The sequence below is a fragment of the Dasypus novemcinctus genome, chromosome 18, assembly GCF_030445035.2.
Source record: "Dasypus novemcinctus isolate mDasNov1 chromosome 18, mDasNov1.1.hap2, whole genome shotgun sequence".
NCBI classification, from domain to species: domain Eukaryota; kingdom Metazoa; phylum Chordata; class Mammalia; order Cingulata; family Dasypodidae; genus Dasypus; species Dasypus novemcinctus.
The window spans coordinates 71,488,766-71,499,420 of record NC_080690.1 but is presented as its reverse complement, the minus strand read 5'-3'; the positions used below and the strand labels follow the sequence as shown (position 1 = coordinate 71,499,420).

At 60.6% G+C, this 10,655-nt stretch overlaps 1 protein-coding gene and 1 long non-coding RNA gene across 3 annotated transcripts; one reads left to right on the top strand and one right to left on the bottom strand.

Moving 5' to 3' along the window:
• Nucleotides 1-729: 729 nt before the first annotated feature.
• On the top strand, nt 730-7,752 carry NAPSA (napsin A aspartic peptidase). 2 transcript variants are annotated; one of them, XM_004454922.5, is made up of 9 exons: nt 730-861; nt 2,909-3,050; nt 3,132-3,255; nt 3,382-3,500; nt 3,726-3,925; nt 4,982-5,104; nt 5,261-5,405; nt 7,161-7,259; nt 7,447-7,752. In XM_004454922.5, the coding sequence occupies exons 1-9, from the start codon at nt 773-775 to the stop codon at nt 7,672-7,674; spliced, it is 1,269 nt and encodes a 422-aa protein (XP_004454979.1). In that variant the 5' UTR covers nt 730-772; the 3' UTR covers nt 7,675-7,752. The 2 variants fall into 2 exon arrangements, with proteins under 2 accessions (XP_004454979.1, XP_058136663.1); XM_058280680.2 differs by lacking the exon at nt 730-861 and adding an exon at nt 2,094-2,166.
• Nucleotides 2,168-10,436, bottom strand: LOC105745808 (uncharacterized). Its single transcript, XR_009181653.2, has 4 exons — nt 10,334-10,436; nt 9,373-9,513; nt 7,758-7,984; nt 2,168-4,077 (listed from the first exon to the last, which is right to left on the bottom strand). It is a non-coding gene; the product is annotated as an uncharacterized lncRNA (long non-coding RNA).
• Nucleotides 10,437-10,655: the final 219 nt, after the last annotated feature.

Genomic DNA, 10,655 nt, shown 5'->3' with positions numbered 1-10,655 from the left:
ATATAGATACATAAATCTAGGCTAGAAAACCAAAGCTGGAATGGAGTTTCTCAAAAATAGTGTTTGTAGGTTTGTTTCAAAATACAAATTCTTGGGCCCTATCCTCAGCCTTGGGAATCAGAATCTGAGAGTGGGGCCTCCAAAATTTGCATCTTGCCCTAGCTTTTCTGACACTCGCTAAAATTTGAGAGGCTTCCTCAGGGAAAAAGGGGAAAAGCTGGAGAGAAAAAGAATCTGTGACTTCTTTTCAGACTTTTTCGATCCTGGCCCACGGATTTTTTCCCCCCACTATTTTCCAGATAAAATCATGAGTCGGGGGTCCTGACATTCTGGTGGTGCCACTTCAGACTGGGAGGGGGTCTCGTGTGACCCTCTCAGGCTCTGGAGCCACCAAATGCACTTCTTCACAGACGTCCCTCCCGTCCCTCCCACGTGTCCAAAATACCGCTTGTGGTGAAGGAGTTTTCGAAAGGAGAAGTGAGAGGCCAAAGTAAAAGCGGTGGAGAATGAGGGCCGGGGCCGGGTCCCAGAGGCAGACCCCCACCTCCGCAGCTGGGGCTGAGCCGCGCCGGGACCCAGGGTGGCTCCTCTGGCGACCCCACACACATTCTCCGCCCTGCCCCCGCGTCCCGCTCTGAGAGGCCACAGGTCCTTGTCACCTCCGACGCCGGGGGTGGGGTGGGGGGTGGTGGCCCTGAACAGGGCGGAGTCTCTGGATGGGGGGAAGGAAGCGGGGCCGCAGGAGGCTGGTTTCACACTCGGGTTCCCAGAGATGTCGCCGCCACCTCTGCTGTCGCTGCTGCTGCTGCTGCTGCTGCCGCCGTTGCTGGATGGGGAGCCTGCGGGGCCCCCACTGATCCGGTACTGGGGACCCCCAGCCCCGCGACCCCACACCCGGGACTCTGCACCCCTCACCCTTCAAGCCTGAGGCTCCCAAGAGCCCGGGATCCATGACTGTTCGTTCTTGGGGTCCCAGATCCCCCCCAACCACCAGAGAGGTCCCCGCCCCTGATGGAGCTACCCCGACCTGCTCCTCAAACCGCCGCCCACTGAAGTCCATGATCTTCCAGCCCTGAGATCCCCCCCCGGACCCTTCCCCTCCTCTTTGGGCATGCGTCTCCAGGCGTGAGACCCCCCAGATCTGTGACAGGTAAAGAGGGACTCCCCCAGATTACACCCTCCAAACCGTTGAGGACTCAAGAAGTCCCGCTTTGGGGGGCCCCGGGGGTCTGCCCCTCTGGCACCACCCCCAACCTCTCCCTCCCTCTCCGCACCTCGTGGAGCTCTTGATGGGGGCGGGGGGACCCCACCAGAAGTGCTCGCCCCACTCTACATTCTTGTGGCTCTCGAGACGGAGTCGGGGGGGCGGAGGGGGTGCGAGGGGCGTGAGTGAGGGGGCAGGGCTCCCAGGAGAGACTCGAGGCCGGTACCGAGGTCTAACTGGGCCGGCTCTTTGTGGAACTGCTCCTGGAGCCTAATCGGGGGTGGACATTCCACACCTCGATGCAAGAGCAGGGATCTTCTCAGTGGAGTCCCAGGGCTTGCGAGAAACGCAAGGCAAAATCCCAGCGCCAGGCCCGGGTAGTCAGAAACTCGGACGCCTGAAGGTAAGGACCCCTCTAGGTCAAGGGTGGGCAGTTAGAGCAGCTCCAGAGCCACAACCTGCCGGCCCGGTTTTTGCAAATAAAATGGAAGGGAAGGCTCACTCGTGCACACGTCGCCTCCGGCTGCTCCTGCGCTGTGACGAGTGAGTTGCGGAGCTGCAAGAGATCTCCCGCGTGGACTACAGAGGCTCTCCAGAAAATGCTGCCTGACGCCCCGGCTGTGCCATGTGGTTCATTTCATGCGAAAACAGAGAACCACTGGCACAGAGGTTTACCTCATCCTTTTCAGCCCTAATAGTAGCCAGAGGTCAGCATTTGTGTCGTTTTTCCGAGCCCCAGTTGCCTGCACTTGCAGTGGGGTGCATTACGGGAGAGGAATCCTGAGCTCAGATAAGCCCAATTTTTTATACTGGGTGGTGAGCTTGCCTGCCCTTTGCTCCAGAGGGAGACATGGCTCTGTCTTCCCAGGCTGTTCATTAAACAAACATCCTTGAAGTGAGAGTCTGTTTGCAAGACATGTAGAAATGCAAGAGACCAATGGAGAAATGTCTCCCAACAGCAGGTTATCTTATTCTTATTTATTCATAGAAGCTCTTTGCATATGAGGGATACTAACTCTTTGGCATACAACTTGTAAGCATTTCCCCTAGATTTTTGACTTTTAACTATTTACAGCTTTGTGTGTGTGTGGGGGGGAGGGACTGTAGAGAGGTTTAAAATCTTTAAAAAAAAATTTTTTAAAGATACTTAGATTACATAAATGTTACATAAAAAATAGGTCTAAAATCTTAGCGTCACACTTTTTCCTCTGTGATTTCTGATCTTGGTATCGTGCTTAGAAAAACCTTCCTCTTCCTGGAATTATTTAAACACCTTACTAGCTTCTACTGCCCTTAGAATTTTATAGTTCATGTTAAGTCTTTGACAGACCTGAAATTTATTTTGGCGTGAAGAGTGAAATTGGGATTTGGTGCAACAGCATGGTAGAGTCTTGGGAGAAAGCGTGGCGCTAGACCCTCTAAAGACGGCTGATTTTTGGAGGTCCTGGGATTAAACCCGGGACCTCGTCCATGTGAAACAGGAGCTCAACCGCTGCGCCACACCTGCTCTCCTAGGAGGGCTGACTTTAAGGTCGTGGGGATGATCTGTTTGGGGTGCTGGTTCTGGAGTCTTTAGGGGATACCTGTCATCAGGGAATCTTCTGGAAGGTCTCCTGGAAGGTGATTGTGGGGTTTCTGGTAACGACTGGTTTTGCAGTCTTGGAGAAGCGGGCGGCCTCCTAACTGCAGCCCCTTTCTCCACAGGATCCCTCTTCGCCGCACCCAGCTGGGACCCAGGACCCTAAAGCCGCTGGGGAGAGGGGCGGGGCCGGCGGGGCTCCCCAGGTGGGGGGCCGCGGCCCCCGAGGGCAAGCCCGTCTTCGTGCCTCTCTCCAACTACCTGGACGTGAGTCCCCAGCGCCCGCCGCCCCCCGCCCCCCGCGCCCGCGCCAGGCTTTGCGCCCACTCTCTCGCCTGTCGTCACCAGGCCCAGTATTTTGGGGAGATTGGGCTGGGAACGCCGCCCCAAAACTTCTCCGTGGTCTTCGACACCGGCTCCTCCAACCTCTGGGTCCCGTCCGAGAGATGCCGCTTCTTCAGTGTGCCCTGCTGTGAGCGGGTGGGGGGGCCTGAGACAGGCGGGGGTCCTGCCTTCCCACGGGGGAGACGAGCGGAGGGGCCAGAGGCCTCGGGGGGCCCCGGGGCCCCCAGTGACACCCCCCTGCCACCCGGCCCAGGGTTTCACCGCCGCTTCGACCCCAGCGCCTCCGGCTCCTTCCGGCCCAACGGGACCGAGTTCGCCATCCAGTACGGGACGGGGCGCCTGGACGGCGTCCTGAGCGAGGACGAGCTGACCGTGCGCGACCCCCGAGCCGGGAAGGCTGCGGAGCGGGAGGGCCCCAGCGTCTGCGGCCGCTTGGCCTCGGGAGGGTTTGGGGGGCGGCAGGGGGGCTTCCGGGACAGCGGGGCTTTTTCCCAGACGCCTCCGGCTCGGGGCCGCCCGCCTTGGTCTGTGGGAGCTCAGGGACGTGGGGGTTGGGTCTCCCCGGAACTAACTGGCCCCGTCTGCACCCACCCCCAGATCGGGGGCCTCGCGGGCGCGCCCGTGGTTTTCGGGGAGGCGCTGTGGGAGCCCAGCCTGGTCTTCACCCTTGCCCGCTTCGACGGGGTTTTGGGCCTCGGGTTTCCCGCCCTGGCTGTGGGGGGAGCTCGGCCCCCCCTGGACGTGCTGGTGGACCGGGGGCTCCTGGACAGGCCCGTCTTCTCCTTCTACCTCAACAGGTATGGGGGGGTCCTACCTATCTATGGGTTTATCCCAAGACCCTCTGTCTCCTTCCGGAAGTGCCTCACCTGTTACAGGAAGTCCCACTCCAGCCGGGAAGTCACCTTCACAGCGGGGGACACCCCCGGGCCCCACCCAGGAGGCCCCTCCCCTGAAAGACAGTGAAGACAAACTCAGGAACCCGCGTCCCTTCAAAACACCGCACGTTTCAAACCCAGACCAGGAAATCGCAGCCCTCCTTGACCAAATCCTAAACTTAGAAATCCTCTCTTCACCTGCAAGGGCAGACTCCAGTGGGCACGCCCTGAAAATCGGGAACTGCCCATTTTAAGTCAGGAAGTCCCACCCGCCTCTTAGAAAGTGCAACCGTGTGCTCAGAAAGACCCTCCTGCCGCCCGGGCAGTGGCCACCTTGCCCCAAGGCCCCTCACCCCCGGCCAGAAAACCCTGTGTGCCCCCGGTCACCCCGACACCCAGCCCGCTCAGGAGGCCGCCCGCCCACCCCACCCAGCGCACTCAGGAGGCCGCCCGCCCACCCCACCCAGCGCACTCAGGAGGCCACCCTCCCGCCCCACCCAGCCCACTCAGGAGGCCACCCGCCCACCCCACCCAGCCCACTCAGGAGGCCACCCGCCCGCCGGCCCCGTGGTAAAGTCCAGCTGCGGCTGCCGGGAAGGCCCCGCCCTCTCCTCTTCCCAGCTAGGAAGCCTTACACCTCTCTAGATTGCAGTTCAGAAAGTCCTGCCGCCCCCCCGCCCCGAGCTGATGCAGAAACCCCATGCTTTGCTTCACTCCTGTGACATTTAGCTCAGGAAAATTCCCCCCAAAATTCTACCCCTCACAGCCACATCACGAAGTCCTGCGCTCACTTCAGCAAATCCCCAATGCCCTGAAGTCCCACCTTCCACCAAGAAAAGCCCCGTCTCCCTCCCCTCGTGGCTTTGCTGGCAGACCCTGGCCCTCAGGTCCCGGGAGCCACCGTCAGCAGGAAGGCCTGTCCCTCCCGGGCTGGCAGGGGGAACGTCCAGTGATGCCGAGGGCCATTTGCCTCTACAGGGACCCCGAAGAGGCGGACGGAGGAGAGCTGGTCCTGGGGGGCTCAGACCCCACACACTACATCCCACCTCTCACCTTTGTGCCAGTCACGGTCCCTGCCTACTGGCAGATCCGCATGGAGCGGTGAGGGGCCCTGGTCTGAGGGCCAGGGGGGCTGGGGACTGGCCTGCAGGGTCTGAGGGCAGAGGGGCTGGAGGTCGGGCCTCCTGGGTCTGAGGGAGGAGGCTGGAGCTCCGGACTCTTGGGACCCAGGCTCCAACGCCTGCCCCATCCCCTCAGCTTGCAGGTGGCCACAGGACTGACTCTCTGTGCCCGGGGTTGTGCTGCCATCCTGGACACGGGCACGTCCCTCATCACAGGCCCTAGGGAGGAGATCCGGGCTCTGCACGTAGCCATTGGAGGCCTCCCCTTGCTGGCCGGGGAGGTGAGGAGCTGCTCTCTTGGGGGGTATGGGCCAGGAGGGCGGGAATGATGGGAAGCAGGTGGCCAGCAGGGGTCCCCGGGCAGAAGGGACAGGCTGGAGAGTGGCAGCCTGGGTGGCAGTAGGAAGCAGGGACACCTCCCAAGTGTCTGCTGCCTGACCCAGGACTTGGAGGAACTAGAGGAGGGGCCGGTTTCGGTGGCTGGGGTGGGCGTGGGGTGTGGGAAGAAGGAGCTGATGCAGGTTGCTGCCGGACAAGAGGAGTGTGAGAGGCCTAGCAGGCTTCTGGGAGGAAGCGAGGAGGGCCATAGGCCCTTAGATAGGAGTGGGTGTCAGGGAGAGAGAGGAGGTCGCAGGGCAGGAGTGACCAGAGGTGCGGGAAGAATCTGGAGTGTGTACCTAACTTCTCAAAGGCTTGTGCAAAGAATGCTTCAAGAAGCACGGAAGTGGGGAGCGGATGTAGTGCAAGTGGTTGAGCACCTGCTTCCCACATACAAGGTCCCGGGTTCAATCCCTGGTACTTTCTAAAAGCAAAACAAACAAACAAAAAGGCCAGCTCTCATTGGGGAGCAAGTGTAGCTCAATGGTTGGGCGCCTGCTTCCTCGTGTATGAGGTTCTGGGTTCAGTCCCCAGTTCCTCCTAAAAAAACAACAATAAAATAAACCATGAAAGGGGGCCACAAGGCAGGAGAAGGAAGAGAAGGCTGAGAGCTGCCCACAGAGCTTCTATGTCCTGCTGTGCGGTGTCCCTGGGGGCCTCGGCAATTTCCAGGGAGGGGAGGGGCCCATCTGGGTCCAAATTTCCATGACTCCCACAGTGCTAGAGAACATGGCTCGAATGCCTCAGACCTAGCAGAGGTCGATCACGGTGGTTATGGGTGTGGGTTAGCTGTGTGGTCTTGGGCAAGTCACTAAACCTTTCTGTGCAATGCGTAGCTTGTGGTTACTATCCCTCCTTTCAGGAGAACTGTGCACTCTCTAATTCAACATAGTTTCCACCATTTCTTGCCTTTCTAACGAGGTGATTACAGTTGTTTGTAAGAAATCTCATCTTCTTAGCAATTATTAATCATTGCCTAATGTTTGTTAGGTACTTGGGCATGGCAGGGACAGCAGCAAACTGGGAGTACACGCCCCATCTATCTAAAGAGGACAGCTCGCAACTCCTCAACTCCAAATATTACTTGATGGAAAACTCTGGTTTGCTGCACAAATTTGAAAATGTTATTTGAAAGCACCTGACTTATCTATCACAGTAGTATTTATGATGTGTCAGGCATTCTTTCAAGCTAATTCATTTCTTTCTCATATGGCATCCCTAAGAGGTAAGGAGTAGCATCATCTGCACTTTAAGAGTAGGCAACTGAGGCCCAGGTAGGGTGTCATCTGAGGCTGCACAGCAGGTACGTGGGAAAACCAAAACTGGAACACTGGACAGATTCCACAGGACACATACGTGTGCCTTTCAGATGCTGTAAGACAAATGAACTACACTTGAGGACCCAAGGTTGGCCATCGCTCACCTGTGTTTGATCTACATTTAGATGAGGGAAAAGAGGGCTTGACTATATGGCAAGGGAAAGTGGCAAAAATTATCCAGGGGCCAGGGAGGAACCGGTCAGACTAGAGAGGGCAGGAGGGCCCGGCAGCGGCTGCCCACTAGGGAGGGTACCCTACAGCCCCGGGCGGGGGACGACACAGAAGGGATTTGAGCAAGGCAGGAATCCTTTATTTCCACTTGTTCCTCTTCTCCTCCAGTACCTCATCCGATGCTCGAAAATTCCAGAGCTCCCCACAATTTCCTTTCTCCTTGGGGGGGTCTGGTTCAACCTCACAGCCCAGGACTACGTCATCCAGGTAGGCGGACGTCACAATGACGTCAGAGTGGTGCAGTGGGACTGGGGCTCGCGAGGGTGGAGCTGGGAGTGGACCATCACAAGGACACTAGGACACTTTAGGGGCCGGGGACACCGACTGCTTGTCCCGGGGAAGCGGCGGGCCTGGTGGGCGAGACACCCAGGCGCCCCGCCTGGTCCCTCTGCAGATTGCTCGGGGAGGCTCCCGCCTCTGCCTGTCTGGCTTTAAGGCTCTGGACGTGCCGCCGCCCGCGGGGCCCCTCTGGATCCTCGGCGACGTCTTCCTGGGGGCCCACGTGGCCGTCTTCGACCGCGGGGACCAGAACACCGGGCCCCGCGTGGGGCTGGCGCGCGCGCGGCCTCGCGGGGCGGGGCGGCGAGGGGGCGGGCCCGCGCAGGCGCAGTTCTCCGGGTGACTTCCTGGCAGGCGCCTGCGTACTCGGGTGATAGCGGACGGCCCCGCTACCCAGTAAAATTCCACTATTTCCAAGGCACCTACCTGGGTCGCTTCTTTTTTTAAACGCGCGCTTTCTGGAGAGAAACATTAGGGTCCGGAACTCAGGAGTCGAAGAAAAGGAGGGTATCGCGCCTCTTCTCCAGGGTTCACAGCGGTGAGGGGGCTTTGTACTACCAATCCCATGAAGCCCCTGGCCTCAATTGCCTCTGGTCAAAGCGGCCGGCGCCGCGAAGCATCACGGGGGCTGTAGTCCACGCCGTCCCCACGCCCTGTCGGGGGCGGGCGCAGCCACAACATTAGTGGGAGGCGACAAGTCGCGACGGCAGCGACAGGTGGCATGGGGGGGGTGGCTGAAATCGGTGAAGGGTTTCCCAGCCCTCGGGCTAAGAGGAAGGGATACCGTTCCCGCGGACCTCAGCTCCTCGTTCCTCTTCTCTCCCCTTGGGACTCCGGGACCCCTGGGTCCGCCATCAAGGCGGGGCTTGGAGCCCCGGGGTTGGGGGTAGAGGGGCTGCCCCTCCTCCGGCGGTGATGTCACTGCCCCCTCCGCAGCTTCTGGCTGCCCAGAGCTGCCGGGGCTGGGTTACCCCTCCCCCCATCGTCAGCCCCGGATTCCCCCATCCCGCCCCGCCTCGACTTGGGGTGAGTATGGGGGAGGGGGTGAAGGCTCAGGGATGGGGTGGGGGCGGTGAGGCAGCCCAAATCCCATTTTTGGAGGCCGGTGTCTCGGGAGACGGGGACCTAAAGATTACTTCGGAGAGATTCCCCCAATTCAGAGGTTTGGGGGCCAAGGTACTTGGCGGGTCTCAGAGGGCCGAGGGCCGTAGGCAGGGAGTCCCCGTATTTTCAGCTTTAGTGCTCGGGAGACCCCCTTTCCTGGATTTGCAACCAATGGAAATGGGGGCAGACGACTAAAAAGGGGGTCTGAAAGTCAGGGAGCAGAATAAATCGCCCCAGTTCCAGGACAGAGCTGTGAGGGGCCGCCGAGGATTAGGGAGGTGGGAATTTGGAGCTTCCTGGGATTTTGTGCCATGTGGGGCTGGAAAAGGAGCTTGGGGAGGGGGCGGAGGAATGGTCCAAAGACCGGACAGACATCGGCCTCACCTCTCCTATTTTCCGCGGCTGAAAATCGAGTCCATTTTCCCGTGTCTGTGAGCAGGGCTGGGGGGCCCATAAACCGAGGCCCCGACAAGCCGCCAGCAGCCCCCACTCCTCTAAAGGATGGGTGGCGACCTCGGGCTCACGAGTCCCCACACTCCCGGGTGGAGTCTGGGGAGGGCCGTGAGGAGCCAACAGAATCCAAATTCCCGGGGCCCAGCGGGGTCTGGGCCATCCATCCTTCCTACCGCCCCAGGGTTCCTAATAAAGAGGCTCGTCCCCTGTTCTTCCCTTTTCCAGAACACTCCCCTGCCGCCCCCTCCCACACCTTCTGGCCTCCGTGAAAATGCTGATTTGGTAACTGGACCGCTTGCCAGGCTGCAGTCAAAAGCAGATGAGAAAAGTGGGGGGCCGAGGGGTGCAAGGAAGGATGGCAGACTTGGGTCCTTACCCTCGCCCACCACTCCCGGCCCCTCGGGCCTATCCAACCCCTGCTCCAGGCTCAGCCCCCACCCCGACTTCCCAGGAGCCTCACTCAACCCCAGCCCCAGCCCCTCACCTCGGACTCAGCTGCTCCTGCCTGGAGGTCCACCAGAATTCAGGGCAGACGGGAGGAAGTCCCGACGTTGTGGCTTTTTTTTTTTTCCCTTTCCTCCCCTTTCTGCTTGCCTTCCTGGGTTCCATCAGAGGTTTGAGGGTCCTGGATTCGGATCAGGGGGAAATGGGAGAGCCCAGGGTCAGGGGTGGGGGGCAAAATTACTTCCGTGGTCCGAGGCCAGGCCCCACTTCTGCAACTCCCTCTGCAGTGACGCAGCCTCGAGTCGTGGCCAGGATGGGGTTAGAGGGGTGATGGCGGGGGGAGGGGGGCAGGCTGAGATGTTTGAGCTGCAGCGACACAGAGACAGGGGGATGGAGCGTTGAGACTGATAGGGGCAGAGACCCAGAGAGAGGGGTACAGAGATCCAAAGGGGGGTGAAAGAGACATGGGGTAACAGACCGGGGAAGGGGGCAGAGATCCACAAAGAGAAAGGGCAGAGACCCAAAGAAAACGGGGGGGGGGGGCAGGCACAGCCGGGGGAAATGGAGAAATGCACGGGGGAGGGGGGAGGGGGAGGTCAGAGAACCAGAAAGAGGGGACAGAGACCCAGAGTGAGGGGTACAGAGACCCAGAAATAGAAAAGCTGAGGCTCGGAGTGGGGAAGATGGAGACGCAAAGGGTAAAGAGGCTTGGAGGGAATGGAGGGGGCAGAGACCTGGGGGAGACAGACTCAGGGGGACTGAGACATGGGGGAGGAGGGGAGACCGAGGGCCAGAGAGGAGAAGGGCAAAGGCTGAGGAGAGGAAGAGATTCAGAGAGCAAGGGGACAGAGACCCCGCGGAGGGCAGAGAGCTGGAAGAGAGGCGGGAGACCTAGAGAGGGCGGACCGAGGACAGGGAGACAAGTACTCAGCGAGGGGCGAGGACAGGAGACTCAGAGAGACACGCAGTCGGGGCGGGGGTGGGTAGGAGGCGCCACGAACCTGCCGCGGCACCTGCAGCGGGAGGCGGCGGCCCAGGCTCTCGGCAGCGCGAGGCCGCGCGCAGCCCCCTGACCCGCCCCTTCGTTCCCGCAGGCGCCGCCTCCTCCCGCAGCAGCCGGCGGCCCCGCCCCAGCCCCAGCCCCTGCGCCTGCGCCCTGACGCCCGGAGGCTCGGCCAGCCGAGGGGGCGGGGCCGGACCCTCTCCGGGGCGGCCCACCTGGTGTTGGCCCCGCCCCGTTGACCCCGCCCCCCGCCTCTTGGCCACCTATCCCCGCCCGGTTCCCCCAGCTCTTGGCCCGTGGATGGGCGGTGCACGGCGCTC

What these genes read in the sequence shown, in the direction of transcription:
- NAPSA (XM_004454922.5), top strand. Translation starts at nt 773, where the DNA reads ATGTCGCCGCCACCTCTGCTGTCGCTGCTGCTGCTGCTGCTGCTGCCG. An exon ending in TGAGCGAGGACGAGCTGACC is followed by an intron (nt 3,501 to 3,725) that starts GTGCGCGACCCC and finishes ACCCACCCCCAG; the next exon opens with ATCGGGGGCCTCGCGGGCGC. An exon ending in TGGCAGATCCGCATGGAGCG is followed by an intron (nt 5,105 to 5,260) that starts GTGAGGGGCCCT and finishes CCATCCCCTCAG; the next exon opens with CTTGCAGGTGGCCACAGGAC.